We start from the raw sequence: 15,233 nt of genomic DNA, 5'->3' as shown, positions 1-15,233 counted from the left end.
AATAAAAGCTCGAGAGTCATAGAGACAGAGTTATTATGACATTGAGAGCGCTCGAGCGCTGTTCATGCAGCCTTAACTGAACTCAACTGGGACAAGCTGGAGTTGGAAATGCATTGTTTTCAATGAGGGCGGCGCAAATAAGAGCTATTTTAGCCGTGTGTGCAACATGACATTGATTGATTGATTGATTGATTGATTGATTGATTGATTGATTGATTCAGATTTGGGGGGCAGTTTCGAATTGCAGCCGTCCGTAGGTGCCCTTTGAGAGCGGTTTTGAAGGAGTCAAGGGATTCACATGTTGCAATGGCAGTTGGTAGGGCGTTCCAACTTCCACATTTTGGTGGTATCGGAGCGAAATTAATTTAGCCCCTTGTTTGAGACGAATGTGGGTTGCACATGGTTTGTTGAACTCCCTCTGGTGTTGTGGGTGTGGACTTCGTTGACATTATATTAAGGAAGTGTATTTAGACAGGTACATGTCATGATGGGTATCTTGGTGGAATAGTGAATATTGTGGACCAGACCCATTGCAAGATGCTGAACTCTGTCCTAAAACAAACTGGTCAGGCTCCTACTTGGCCTCACCCCCCGAACCCACCTCACCCCTGCCCACTTTGACAGGCTGGGATGGCTTAGGGTCGACGACAGAGTACAGCATCTTGCAATGGGTCTGGTCCACAAGATTCGATACACCACTAAGATACCCATGTACCTGTCTAAATACTTCCTTAATGTAAACGAAGTCCACACCCACAACACCAGAGGTAGTGCAACAAACCATGTACAACCCAGATTCGGCACAAACAAGGGACTAAATTATTTTCGCTCCTATGCCACCAAAATGTGGAACGCCCTACCAACAGTCATTAAGACATGTGAATCCCTTGACTCCTTCAAAACCGCTCTCAAAGGGCACCTACGGACGGCTGCAATTCGAAACTGGCCTCTGTAAAATCTGAATCCTCCCCCACCCCACCCCCCCCCCCCCCCTTTTCCCCTCACTGTATATGTATCTTTTCCCTTTTTGCTTATATATGATGAATTCCTGTTCTGTTCTTTAACTACATAGAAGTGTCTATTTGTATGTCTCTATATGTTTTGATGAATTGAACAATGTGGACCCTGTTGTAAACAAGTGTAATGCTTAATTGGGTCGTCCACTCACAGTTAACAGTCTCTGTATTGAGTTTGTGCTTGAAATGTACTGTAATTCTACAAACTGTTAATAAATATTTCAATCAATCAATCAAAGCCATTCCAGCCTGTCAAAAATGGGCAGGGGTGAGGTGGGTTTGGGGAGTGAGGCCAAGTAGTAGCCGATTGGTTAGTGAATACTTACTTACCAGTAAGACGCGCAAACGCGGGAAGCGAACGCAGCTCGTACATATTTGGGTTCTTTTAAGATTTTTTTTTAAGTTATTATTTTTTTAAGTCTCATGTCACCATGACTCAGCCATAACCATATAAGGAGTCCCCAAAGCAGCTATACGTCCAAATATGGAGTGTGTTGCATCAATCACAAACAAATCACTCAGCTCCATATATGGGCACAAAGGGGGGACACACGCACGCACGCACAGACAGGATCTGCTAGGTCTCATAGTAAGTGCTCACTGCGTTCGCAATTATTTATTTTACAGTAACAATGCTAATTAATCAACACGTCAGTTTTCACATCCATGTAAATGGGCCAGTTAGCCAGAAGCTAATTTACATCTGTAGACTAGTCCCTGAGCAAGCTCTTAAAATTGATGATAAAACTATCCAAACAAAAACATACAATACAGTACAGTACATACAATACAAGAACTGTAAACAGGGTACAGGCCAGGGGACAGAAAAACCACAGAGTGATGTGAGAACTTAAGTGACACCAGTGATAAATAGAGCTGATAATTACTCATCATGATTACAGATTTGATTTGTTTTTAGCCACCTCTTCAGGTTGAATGTGAAGGTTGGGAGGTCTCTCTTACTTCTGTAGGGAGACTGTTCCAGTGATGGGAGGCTCTAACAGAGAAGACTGTTTTACCAAACACACTACATCTGGATGGCACGCCACAGTCCCCTCTGGTATAGTTGCCCTTGTTGCTGTCACCACTGTCCCTTCGATCTATGAACTGTTTCAGTGGTGGAGGTGCAAGTCCATTTAACATCTTAAAAGTGAGACAAGCATCTGCAAAATGTTTAAAGCAGCCAAAATGAAATAAGTTATACTTTTGAACTATGTGGCAATGGTGGAAACGTTTGGGCTTTTGGTCAAGTGTTTTTAATGTCTGTAAAGTGATTCTATGGGTTTTAAGGTTATGAAACAGTATGTTATGGGTGAAAACAATCATAGCATGCATGAAGAGTTTAGCTGCATTCTGTTGTTAGATATGGTCTAATGTGTCTGAAGTTAGATAAATTGAATTTCAATAAAATTAACCAATACAATCTTATTTTAAACATGTTTTTTTTTTAATGTTTTGAGTCTAGTGTAATTCCAAGATATTTAAATTCTGATACTACCTGAATACTATGTATACTACTACTACGAGAAAAACATACGGACCGTTTTTGTGTGTGTCATAGACTGTAAAACATAGGTGTGCGCGCTTGTTAAAAATATGCAAACATGAGTTCCTCAACCAATCAGATACATGGATACAGTTTTTATTTCGATGTCAGACAGGCCTAAATGGGTTAATGCTCCACATCCTGACACAGTGACACTGTACACTTAGTTGTACGGGTGCAGAACTTAGTTTAGGCAGTTTATGGTTTAGACTAGTCATTGGTTAGACCAGTCATTAGTCCTACAACCACAACCTACAGTATCTCAAACCCTCACCCTAAACCTAACATCCCACAGGGCAGCACACCTAAACCTAACCTTAACGGTTAACCATATGTCTAACCGATGACTAGACTAAATTAAGTATGCACCCCGTATGGCAAGTAGCGAACATAGCTGATCTCATGTTGGCCTATTATCTCATTCCCAGAATAGGAATGCTAGGTGTGGTTACCAACATACCATCCACGGGTCCCGGACAACGCTAACATAAAACGACATTGTAATGGGTTATAGAAAACACTATAGTAGCTTGTTGAGGGGAATTAAAATCGCTCATTTTCTGAGATACGATTCGATTACTTTTACTTTATTAATGTATTATTGTTATTATATTTTTTTTTCTCCCACCCAACTGTATTCATTTAATATAGACTATGCTATAAAACAGGTCAAACATTGGCCTAACTGTCAAACATTGGCCAAAATAGTTGAAGATAGTTGATCTACAACCGCTCGCAAGATCTGCGGTTTTCACAATATTTAACTGTGGAACCAAGTCAAACTAAATGTGACGACTCAACTCCTACATTTCCTGTGCTTGTCACAGTGGGGGTCCAGAAATATGATTATGATTTTGGGGGGTCCCCAGTACAAATATGATTATTTTGGGGCTGTCACGGCCTGAGTGAGAAGGTCGAATACCACTGCTGTAGATCATCAATCTTAACCTCCTAGAGTAGTGTATATTGTGTACATATACTCTTTGAACGTTGGTCCACTGATGGATGATGGTAGATGACTACATGAACCCTAGCATCCCTATTCTCTGAGCATGTCATACACAAACATTAGATCAGATATACACTACTTGAGTTGACATGCAAAACATTCAAATATCCTTACTGTGTTGAAACGATTTGTCATCAGAGCCTGCAGTACAATTTACAAAAGAAACATCCTCAAAGCTGCGTGTAGTAGGGGTCAACACCGGTTATATCAAAGGAGGTGTCATTCACTGATGTTTTTCTTTTTACTCCTTTGTACAACATTGTGGGGTTTTTGTATGCTATGTTGATGAATTGTGCATAGGACCGGCTGGACTGCGATAGAAACGGGTCCAGGACTTTTTGTGTGTTATCCTTATACCTCATGCCGATTACATTTCTGACTAATAAAGTATTCAATCAATCAATATGTAATTTCGATGCAAACTGCATGAGTATAGCTAAATGTGTCTCGTCAACAGAGGTGCACAATGACAGGTCTAACACAAAGACCACGATTGCTTTCATAACAACCCGTCATTGGTGTCCTCAAACTCGGCTTGTGCAACCATCTGCATAATATTTAGTTTTAGCTGTGCCTTCTTTCTCGGAGCCATGCGTTTACAGGCAGGGACTAAGCTTAAAAAGAAATATTCATCTTCATCCAACGCCCCAAGCAGTCCCTTGTGTAGGCCATTCATCTCTGGGTATTCTCCTGTCGTGCGTTTAGGTCCTTTGGTCTCAACAACAGTGGGTCGGGCACCTGAAGGCTGTGCAAAGGGGCCCACAGCCCTCAGGGATGCAGTGGGCGGGACACGGGCATCCAGATGATGAGAATCGGCATGAGTGTCTCGGACAGCAGTGCCCGCGTGTCTCCTGTAAATGTGTTTCTTCATGTTTTTTGAATGGATCTCTATGTTGCAGTGCGGACAAATACTATGTGTGGTGGATTGAATTGCTCGCTGCACTCTGCAGGGAGGGCTGTCCAGGACAGGGCTGCAGTCGTCCTCCAATCGGGGAGGGCTGTCCTGGATAGGGCTGCAGTCGTCCTCCAATCGGGGAGGGCTGTCCTGGATAGGGCGGCAGTAGTCCTCCGGTTCGGGAGGGTTGTCCAGGATAGGGCTGCAGCCGTCTGCAGTGTCCGCGTGTCTCCTGTAAATGTGTTTCTTCATGTTTTTTGAATGGATCTCTATGTTGCAGTGTGGACAAATGCTAGTGATTTTGGTGGACTTAATTGCTCGCTGCACTCTGCAGGGAGGGTTGTCCTGGATAGGGCTGCAGTCGTCGCCTCCTCGGGGAGGGTTGTGCAGGATAGGACTGCAGCCGCCTGCAGTGTCCGCGTGTCTCCTGTAAATGTGTTTCTTCATGTTTTTTGAATGGATCTCTATGTTGCAGTGTGGACAAATGCTAGTGCGTTTGCGTTTGGTGGATTTTATTGCTCGCTGCACTCTGCCGGGAGGGCTGCAGTCGTCCCCCCGTCTGGGAGGGTTGTCCAGGATAGGGCTGTAGTCGTCCCCCCGTCTGGGAGGGTTGTCCAGGATAGGGCTGCAGTCGTCCCCCCGTCTGGGAAGGCTGTCCAGGATAGGGCTGCAGTCATCCTCCCGTCCTCTGCAGTCGTCCCCCTGTCCACTGCACAGCAAGGTTATTATTGTTAAGGAAAACCAAACTAAAAATAACTGAAACTTTACATAACTGTATTGTGTGTTTACAAAACTAGCTAAAACAAACTGAAATGATCCTTAAGTTTTCGTTTTTTGTCAATTTAAAACTAACAGTTTTATTAAGTTTAAAACTTAATAATAATGTTTTTATTAGACTTAAAAAGAATAAAAACTAACTACAACTATTAGTATTATCAACAAATAGAATCGACTAATAACTGATCGATAAAATACATCTACGAGAGTCTAAATCTTATTAGGCTAGGGGGCCTTTCTCCCACTCTGCAATTCCATATTCACATACAGACATCAGAGAGTCAGCGTCAGAGAGAAGACAGTCAGTCTCAGAGAGAAGACAGTCAGTCTCAGAGAGAAGACAGCAGTCTCTCTCTCTCTCTCTCTCACACACACACACACACACACACACACACACACACACACACACACACGCAGTCAGAAGACATCTCTGAGATGGTCCAATTAGCTCTTCGCTAAGTCCCACCCAAGCCCGTTCTTGGCCAATACCACGTTATAGCAACGGTTACTAGTTTAGGATCCTATAGTCAATCCATGTCTACCCTGCAAAAAAAGGTTATTTGTTCCCAGCTTACAATACATCTACAACTAAACCTATAAACCCTGTCCCTGGCCTAAATCCAGGGTCCCAAAATAAGTAAGTGGGAACTGCATAAAGTGAATGGCAAAGTGAGTTTAACATCGTTAAATGCAGTCAGATAGGACTTTTCTATGTGGATGTATGGGCTGTCAAGGCCAGAAAGTAGTTTTTGTTACTCTCAGCAGGCGTTCCCGAATAACTTCCGGGTACCCGGGCCGGGTCACACGCATGTACCCCTTTCTGGACCCTCTGTTACGGTACCTTTTCTGTTTACGGTCGGTAACCAAGGATCCCGAAAGGGGCTATATGCCCCCCCCCCCCTCCCCTCCTCCCCTGTTGTGATGATCATTAATTAAGGTTTACCTGCAGAGGTCGTCCAGAACCCCAGAAGGAATCTCGACCCATTTGGATTCCATGGAGTCAGTCAGTCAGATCAGTGCATATATTTATATTAAAAACATCAGCGTCAGAACAGAACCACGGCCGGCAGTGATGATGATGATGAGGAGGAGGAACTTCCAGAACCAGGGGCCAGCGGGGGTAATTAATCACAAATGATTTATCAATGATCGGCTGTAGATGGAACTGGGGATGCACACGCAGAAGCCTGTACCCAAACAAACAACCGCCATCATCATGTCAATTGGCAACGTCAAGTCAGCCGCGGTGGGAAGAGAAAAGATGCTCCGTATGGTGCCTTCAAAATAAAAGATGGATGGGTGGATGGGACAGGGGTCAATCGGGTCCAGCCAATGTGTGCTTTTGAGTTTGAGTTCCAACTTCCAAGCATACATACAATCACATTCTGGAAAAGTGGCTAAGGCCGTTTTTAGCCCAAGCCAAGGAGTGTTTGCTATAGTTTGACCCAGTACGCTACTTAAAGCAAGGCCCAGGGAGTTGGGTTGGAACTAATTCAGAGGTGATAGTAGACATCTTTATGAACACATTTATTTTCCAGATTGGTCCAGCATTCCAGAATTCTGCATGCTAATTTTCCCTAACTATGGGGAAAGTTAGCTCTGATCCATAGCTCTAGTCTAATGCATTCACTAGAGCTATGGAACTGATGTTCTCTTCCTATACGCTCGCATAAATGCAGACCAGCCTCTCGTCTGTAGCGTAAATATAAAAAAACGTTTTACCTACTCACCAATACAAAGGCGGTTGGTGTATTTAACAAAAATAATCAGACCAGTCTGAAGCGAGTGGTACTCTAAACATCGGGATTCATTGCTGTTCCTTGGAGTGGTTGCACCACTCAAAAAAGCCTACTTTCATCTGAGGGCTAGAAGCAAATTAAGAGTGGCAGAGCCTTAATGCAACGGCAGCAAAGGGCATTAAGGGCTTTGGACCAGTTCACTTTTTTCCTAAAGTAGGCTTATCAATACTGCATTGTAGAAATACTCTGTTTACAAGTAAAAGTACTGAATTTGAAATGTACTTGAGTGAAAGTACAAAAGTATTGGTGTCAAAGTACCAAAAGAAAAAAGTACTCAAGAACGTCCAGTTTGATTCGATCCGATCTATACAAGTTCACAGTGTGCATTATGAGCTTGTAGATCGGCTATTTTCAAAGTGGCTAAATAAACCGTGTACAGTACTGTCATGATCTGTCTCTCAACTTGTCTGTTTCCCTGTTTCTCTCTCTTGTCTGTCTGTCTTTCTACTCCAGCCACCCCGCCCTGACCATATAGCTCACCTGCTGTGGCCACTTCATTATAATCCTGCCCTGCCGTTTGTGTGTATAGTGATATACACAAATACCAGACGAGTTGGCCCTTTACCAACTCGCCCCGGGCGTACAGCTGGCGGAAACTGCGCGGCCTGGCATTCCTAAAGTGACCTAAGTAAATTATGCTTAAACGGTTAAACCTAACTTTATTCCTAACCTTAACCTCAGTAAAACTCTGCCTAAACATAACCCTATACCTAAACTTAACCCCGGTAAAACTATGCCTAACGCTAAACTTTATTTTAAACGTTATTCTCTGTAAAACAAAAAAGAATACAAGAACCACGGCACCGAGCAGTCGGCATAAAAAAGTCGAGGGGCGAGATGGTTTAGGGGCGACCGTACCTGATACCATATACACTACTTGACACTGTACTGTGTTGAAATAATTTGTCATCGGATCATGCAGATGCAGTACAATTTACAAAAAAAAACATCCTCAAAGCTGCGTGTAGTAGGGGTTAACACCGGTTATATTAAACGAAACATTTTTTTTCTTTTACTCCTTTGTACATATACATAGTGTTTGCATTTGTTGATGTCAGTTTGTAAATACAACAAAAGATGTGGTTATAATCCATTTCTAATGGATGAAGCCTTGGCCTGTAAGAGAGGTCATCCTTCCAACCCTCAAGCACTGCACTCTCCAGTTGGCAGGGTCAGCAGTGTTTGGCCAAGTCCCTGCCCCTCTCCTCCAGGCTTCCAGCTATAGACGAATCCACCGAGGTGCAACCAGCACCAGCTATAGCATTGGCCACACCCGGGCCAACAGGGAAGGAAGTGACCTGCCGGCCAGGTGCAGCAAACCAGTGCTGACCACACCCCAGCGACCGCCACGCCCTCATTTACATTTCTCGAGTTTTCTTGAGTATTCAATCAATCAATCAATATGTAATTTCGACGCAAACTGCATGATTATAGTTAAATGTGTCTCGTCAACAGAGGTGCACAATGACAGGTCTAACACAAAGACAGTTTGCGCCACGATTGCTTTTTATAACAACCCGTCATCGGTGTCCTCAAACTCGGCTTGTGCAACCATCTGCATAATATTTAGTTTTAGCTGTGCCTTCTTTCTCGGAGCCATGCGTTTACAGGCAGGGACTAAGCTTAAAAAGAAATACTCGTCTTCGTCCAACTCTTCAAGCAGTCGCTTGTGGTAGCCGTTCTTCTCCGGGTGTTGTCCTGTTCTGCGTTTAGGTCCTTTGGTCTCAACAACAGTGGGTCGGGCAGCCCTCAGGGATGGGACACTGGCATCCCGATGATGAGAATCGCCATGAGTGCCTCGGACAGCAGTGTCCGCGTGTCTCCTGTAAATGTGTTTCTTCATGTTTTTTGTAAGGATCTCGACGTTGCAGTGTTGACAAATGCTAGTGCGTGTGGTGGATTGAATTGCTTGCTGCACTCTGCAGGGAGGGCTGTCCAGGCCGGGGCTGCAGCTGTCCTCCCGTCCTCTGCTGTCGTCCTCCCGTCCTCTGCTGTCGTCCTCCCGTCCTCTGCAGTCGTCCTCCCCGAGGATGAGTCGAAAACTAATACAAAAATAATAATAACGAAAATTAAAATGGAAAAATATAGCGAAATATAGCGATATATATATATATATATTTATTTAAAAAAAACAATAAAGATAACTAACTGAAACTGTATTGTGTGTTTACAAAACAAACTAAAACGAACTGAAATGATAGACAAAACGTCATTAGTTTTCGTTTAAAAAGATATTCGACCTAAACTAAAAAGAAAAATCCAAGAGGATGATAACCTTGCTCTGCAGTCCTCCTCCGGTCTGCTGCTGTCATCGGATGTGTCGTCTCGTCTGTCAGGGATGGGATCATCACTTTCCCGAAGACAATCCTCTACCTGAGACACAAAAAACACACAAAAACAGTCAAAGGTTTAACCCATTTTGGGCGGGAAGTCATTTTGGTGTTTTAAGCATTATGTTATGCTTTAGCTATTGAAAAATAGCAGATCTACAAGCTCATAGCACGGCACCGAGTGCCACGCTATGAGCTTGTAGATCTGCTATTTTTTTTAAATCGTGAAAATGTGGCACAAATCTTTGAATATATATTCCTTCAGACTGAACGTTTCTAACTGAAGTCTTTGCTTCTGGTGGAGGGCCTGGAACAACATATATAAAAATGAAGCTACTAAAAGTTATAATGAGTAAACGGTTTTCCACTTATAGGAATAATTATTCCTTTTAGCTAACACCTGTCCTAATCATGAATATCAAATATCTGGGACATGTACATTTGCTGCAAAATTGATTGGAATTCATTGGGATGTTTGTATAAATGTGTATGTACAGTATAGTACATTGGTTGACTCTTAATTAAGCAATATTACACGAGCGGGTGTGCTTTACCACCATTAATGCACGCCTGCGTTGCTGCAAGAACAGCTTTAAAAAGAAACACGTGAACTCAATTAGCCCTTCACTAAGTCCCTCCCCAACCCATCCTTGTCCAATAGGCACGTTAGCAGCGAAGAAAGCTTGACCTGCATAGCAACCGTTGAAGCACGGCTAGATGGCAGATTTCTTCCTCGAAACCACCTGTTGTGTAACCCTCGTTATTGCAACTTTTGTGTCTGCACATGTGTTTTAGACATACAGTACTGCACGAGCTAAGCTTGAACATCTAACATAAAAATAACTCCAAAATGTATGGACACAGACACATGATCAAAACAATAAGTGAATAATGTGGAGAGAAAGAACCACCCCTCCACCCAGCTGTGCCAGAGGGTTAATAAAATATGCACCTGGAAAACAGGCTGTGGTCGGCACTTTGTCAAGTGCTTCTCTGTATCCTCCCTTCTCATTATTGTTTTCCTGCAGAAAGGGCAGTGAAAATGGCATCCTCCAGTCCTGCAGGCCTGATGGCATCTCGTAATGTAGAAATCTATAAAGAGACAAAAGCATCATGTGCAACATTGTGTGGTTTCCCTGCTATGAAATAAAACTAACTGGTGTTACATCCTAACCTGGAGTGAGATAGAGGTGAAAACCAAGGAAAGAAACAAAAGGTGATGGACTGGCTTTCAAAAAACAGAGACATTGTTTAGAGGTGGGTCAGTCCAAGTGTTTTAAAGAAAGGAAAAAACAAAAAGAAAGTAAGTATAAACCCTATACTGCTAACAGTAACAGGAACGCTCGTCCCAAAAAGCACTCGCAGACGGCTAGCCACCAGCGGTTGTTGTATTCTCGTATTCGTTTTTACTGAGGTTAAGGACTAAGGGCGGATTCATACTCCTATTTTAGAGCCGAATAAAAGTCGGTTAAGCTCTGTAGTGCCTACAATGTGACGTCATTTGAGGTTCGGGGGGGCGGGTACCGTCCTAAAGTCGTCTCTTCGATGCTACTGAAAATCTGACGAGCCGAAATCATTTCGGCACTACAGCGCCGAAACAGTGGTAAAATAGGAGTATGAATCGGCCCTAAGGTTCGGAATCAGGCATAGTTTTACTGAGGTTAAGTTTAGGAATAAGGTTAGGTTTAGGTATAGTTTTACTGAGGTTAAGTTTAGGAATAAGGTTAGGTTTTTTGGTATAGTTTTACTGAGGTTAAGTTTAGGAATAAGGCAAGGTATAGTTTTACTAAGGTTACATCTAGGAATAAGGTTAGGTTTAGGAAGGAACGCTGTATTTGACCAAGTGTGGTTTGGGGCGAGCGCTCTTGCATTCCTCCTAACACTAGTATGTGGTGTTATTACGAGTAAGTTTACTTAGCAGCAGTAGTAGTACAAACAAACAGGTATAGTAATAATGGCATAGAACAAACTCCACAAAGCGTATATAGACGGTAACCAACCTTCATATTGAACAGATTTTCTTTTATGCACCTCCAAGTGCTGCAAGACCTTGGCCTCTGTCGTCTGAGGCCTGTAGCGGCGAGTGGGGCACAGCGGGCAGTGGAACAGGGAACAGCACTCCGTGCATTTGGTCACCTGCGGTGGGTTTGTTTTGAGAAAAACGCTGCTATGTACCTAGAGGAACAACACAGGGAAAATAACAGTCCTGCGTTAAAAAAAAAAGCTCAAAATGTGTTTTTGTTAATTGCTCTAGACTAGGCTCACTGTTTCTCAACTGCGGGTACAATAGAAATGTGCCTACCGGACTGGTATTCATTTATGTTTTAATTTATTTCCTCATAGAAACGTACAGTCTACATTCAAATAACAACTTTTTTCATTAGAAAACGGTCTGGAGAAAAAAAAGAATTACATTTTACCAGCCCATTTAAAAAAAAAGAAAACGTAAATTATAGGCTAGCTACCCGTCTCGTTTAAGTTGATTTCCACTTGAGCCAGTCTGTAAAAAAACAACTGTCCTTTCCCAGACCACGAATGTAGCGTTTACTACATGGTGAAAGAAATGCAAATGCCACTCCTTTCCATGCCAGGCATACCGGAAGGCAGCATTCAGGAGAATTGCTTTTCCCCCCCCCCGAAGTCTCCTGAACTTGAACACAATATTTTGCTAAGGAGTGCTGGGTTTGCGCCACGAAAATAGCTGATCTACAAGCTCTCAGCGTCGGCGTTGTGAGCTTGTAGATCTGCTATTCTTGTCCAAAAGTTCCCTCTTACGGGATTTCAGCCCCTGCCCCTCAGACACTCTCTGCAAGTCCCTGGTAGCAGGTACGATCCCTACAACATGACCAGGAGGCCGGTTGGGGAGCGGAGCGTGTACTGTACCTCCTCCATATGTGCTACTGTAGGTCCTTCACTGTCCAGGTGAAAAGAAAGATGGTCGCCTTGACGGCTGGAGTTATCAGAGGAGACTCGTTGCCGTCTTCACCGTCCTCCCAGTGACTTACTGTGGCTGTGGAGGTTAAAAGCTAAAAGGGATATCATATGGATCACTCACTGGAAAATAAAAGCCTGGGTGCCACTGCCGATAGAGTCTATACTCGTACAGAAGCAAGGGTATTGGCTTAAATTACTAAATTGGGAATATGGAAATATTTTCTTTTGTCTGGGTGGGGTGTTCAATGGCATAGTAGCATTTTTGTTATTATGTTTCTGTACATTTTACATGCTTGATTGATTGATTGAAATATGTATTAAGTTTGCAGAATTACAGTACATTTCAAGCACAAACTCAATACAAAGACTGTTAACTGTGAGTGGACGACCCGATTAAGCATTACACTTGTTTACAAGAGGGTCCACCATGTTCAATTCATTTAAAAAAATGCAAATGGTAAACCTCAGATCTTAATGTTATATATCTGCTTTAATAATTATCTTATTGTTTTACTTTTGAATTTGAAAGAAATGCGTGAGATGTCATTACGTATGCCTGCTCCAGACCGATTCACTGAAATATGAATTAAATAGATTAGATTGCGTTTACAATCTCACAGAACAAAGAGGTGGACATTTTCTCAGTATCTCTGTAAAGACAGAAATCACTCTGTATGCTTTCATGTGTAATTCAAAAAACAAATATAGTTTATTATTTATATATTGACAGTATTTATTAACAGCTAGTATGCAGAATGGGTACATTTCACATGAAAGCACAACTCAATAAAAAAAAAGACTGATGAATTGAACAAGGTGGACCCTCTTGTAAACAAGTGTATTGCTTTAGTGGGTCGTCCACTCATAAGTCTTTGTATTGAGTTTGTGCTAGAAATGTACTGTAATTCTGCAAACTGTTAATACATATTTCAATCAATCAATCAATGCTGTGGACGACACTTTGTTAAAGCTTTGGGCCTACACTTGTTTACAACAGGGTCCAACATTTCAATTCATCGATCTTCACTCTGTGACCATGACATGTACTCTGAATTGTAGGACCTATTTTTATCATGTAGGCCTATGTACCAATCAATGGAATTATAAAAAGGGTGGGAAAAGTCCATCATTCCTATTAGTTACAAATGTGTTATTACCGTCCATTAACATACATTGTGAGTCTGTGTTTCCTGAACTAATCTATCATCACAATCGTCACTCGTTCGTTGTCAACATTGTGTCTTCAAATAAAGATAAACCTAGCCTGAGAATCTTTGATCAAGAGTCTTCAAGACTTTCGTAGATGAATTTGATCGATGTTGACATTTGTTTATTATGTGAACATTATGTGAACATCATCGATACGAGACGTAAATACATCTACGAGTCTTGAATTGATCTCGATAGTTTGGTATACAACCTATCCGCATGGCAAAACTGTAAATGTTTTAGTTTAAACGCTTTATTTCTGTTAAAAGTGTAGTAAGAAAAACACCAACCTCGTTTTCAGCCACCATGTTTGTTTAGATTCGTTTTGAGTTTTGACTGTAGGATGTTGTTGTTGGTTCATTTGGACCCTGTAGACTTGCCGTAGTACACTTCAGTGTTGCCATGTCCCCTTATTAATTTATAAGTGGCCTTGTTTCTAAAGTGTAGTTGATTCTTTGGTTTACTTAATTGTTTCCTTTATTATTACTATTATTATTATTATTATTATTATTATTCTTCTTCTCTAAACCATGCACATGCACAAGGCAGTGGTTCATGTGGACCGCCCAAAATGTACGTCATTTTCCCTTTAATAACCCCCCATCTGAAAATGTTTTGTACCTGTTTTGTCCTAGAACTGGTTGCTTGTTTCTCTCCCAAAATCTGGCAACACGACAAGCAGGCTGCAGTATGGAGATACCCGTCTCCCAGCAGCAGGGGGCGCACGTTACTAGCATCAAATGACAAACGGCATGAAAAAAGTCCTCCTCGTCCTTGATCTGTTTGCTAAACAATTAGGCCTTAGATAGATAGATAGGTAGATAGGTAGATAGATAGATAGATAGATAGATAGATAGATAGATAGATAGATAGATAGATAGATAGATAGATAGATAGATAGATAGATAGATAGATAGATAGGCCATATATCTATGTTCCTGCTGTTCTCATACAGACAACCAGTTTTGAGACAACCAGATTGAGGCTTTAAACTTTGCTTTTATGAAATAAAGCCCCAAGAAACACTCTTTAATCTATTTTTGCTAGTAGACCACTTCAAACACACTATATGATCTAAAAAATAACTATTAATAACCGAAAATAGACGATCTACAAGCTATTTGTAGATCGGCTATTTTTGGTGTGGGACATCTGACATCATGCTGGCTGCTTTGGAATCCAAATGACTGAAATCAGTTGGCATGACGACCGAGAACTGGAATCCATGATGATTCATGTGACTTTGGGATCAGGCAACAGTTACAGTATATACTATCCAATAGTGGAGTGGTTCTCAAAGTGGGGTCCGGGGACCCCCAGAGGTCCTTGAGGGAGTTCCAGGGGGTCCCCAGCTAAATGATAGTTTGGAACCAAATCTTGTGGGTCTGTAACTCCCGAGTGTACAAATGGAACCGTACTCAGTTACGGTAAATTAACTTTGATTTTACAATATAAATTTCAGATAGAAATGCCAATAAATGGAGGAATGGGGAAATTAAACCAAAACATGTTATTTTTCCACTCCTTCTGCAACACTACTACATGTTTGGTAAAAGCTCAGTGGAAAAAATATTTTTAAAATGTATTTCTTTCTGAAAAACCATCAGTGGTTCTCAATATTTCATGTCGTCAAGGACCCCAAAAAGTATATGTAATATGCCGCCGACCCCCCATCTGAAAATGTTGATCCAGGGACCCCCCCAGAAGCAAAGATTAGA

General features: G+C 42.0%; 2 protein-coding genes across 5 annotated transcripts; both read right to left on the bottom strand.

Annotated features, from left to right (window-relative positions):
* Positions 1–2,504: 2,504 nt before the first annotated feature.
* Positions 2,505–6,446, bottom strand: LOC308329267 (uncharacterized protein). 3 transcript variants are annotated; one of them, XR_013965368.1, is made up of 3 exons: positions 6,187–6,446; positions 2,831–5,175; positions 2,505–2,745 (listed from the first exon to the last, which is right to left on the bottom strand). XR_013965368.1 is itself a non-coding variant. In XM_080783489.1 (3 exons), the coding sequence occupies exons 1-2, from the start codon at positions 6,237–6,239 to the stop codon at positions 4,071–4,073; spliced, it is 1,158 nt and encodes a 385-aa protein (XP_080639615.1). In that variant the 5' UTR covers positions 6,240–6,446; the 3' UTR covers positions 2,505–3,993; positions 4,054–4,070. The 3 variants fall into 3 exon arrangements, 2 of the variants coding, with proteins under 2 accessions (XP_080639615.1, XP_080639614.1); XM_080783489.1 differs by having other exon boundaries at positions 2,505–3,993; positions 4,054–5,175; XM_080783488.1 differs by having other exon boundaries at positions 2,505–5,175.
* A 1,605-nt stretch (positions 6,447–8,051) lies between these two features.
* On the bottom strand, positions 8,052–13,923 carry LOC308329663 (uncharacterized protein). Of its 2 annotated transcripts, XM_080784122.1 has the most exons (7): positions 13,806–13,923; positions 12,256–12,398; positions 11,373–11,547; positions 10,325–10,464; positions 9,318–9,415; positions 9,068–9,084; positions 8,052–9,025 (listed from the first exon to the last, which is right to left on the bottom strand). In XM_080784122.1, exons 2-7 carry the CDS (start codon positions 12,262–12,264, stop codon positions 8,550–8,552), a joined length of 915 nt encoding a protein of 304 aa, XP_080640248.1. In that variant the 5' UTR covers positions 12,265–12,398; positions 13,806–13,923; the 3' UTR covers positions 8,052–8,549. The 2 variants fall into 2 exon arrangements, with proteins under 2 accessions (XP_080640248.1, XP_080640247.1); XM_080784121.1 differs by having other exon boundaries at positions 8,052–9,084.
* Between the last annotated feature and the right edge of the window lie 1,310 nt (positions 13,924–15,233).

This window comes from Protomyctophum bolini, assembly GCF_963924005.1.
Source record: "Protomyctophum bolini genome assembly, chromosome: 15".
Classification (NCBI taxonomy): domain Eukaryota; kingdom Metazoa; phylum Chordata; class Actinopteri; order Myctophiformes; family Myctophidae; genus Protomyctophum; species Protomyctophum bolini.
This window is presented reverse-complemented; position numbering and strand designations above follow the sequence as displayed.

Coding starts and splice junctions, on each gene's coding strand:
- LOC308329267 (XM_080783488.1), bottom strand. CDS start 6,239: ATGGAATCCAAATGGGTCGAGATTCCTTCTGGGGTTCTGGACGACCTC. Junction 5,176..6,186: donor GTTCTGGACGACCTCTGCAG/GTAAACCTTAAT, acceptor CTTGCTGTGCAG/TGGACAGGGGGACGACTGCA.
- LOC308329663 (XM_080784121.1), bottom strand. Junction 10,465..11,372: donor AAAATCTGTTCAATATGAAG/GTTGGTTACCGT, acceptor GTCTCTTTATAG/ATTTCTACATTACGAGATGC. Junction 9,416..10,324: donor GACCACAGCCTGTTTTCCAG/GTGCATATTTTA, acceptor TTTGTGTCTCAG/GTAGAGGATTGTCTTCGGGA.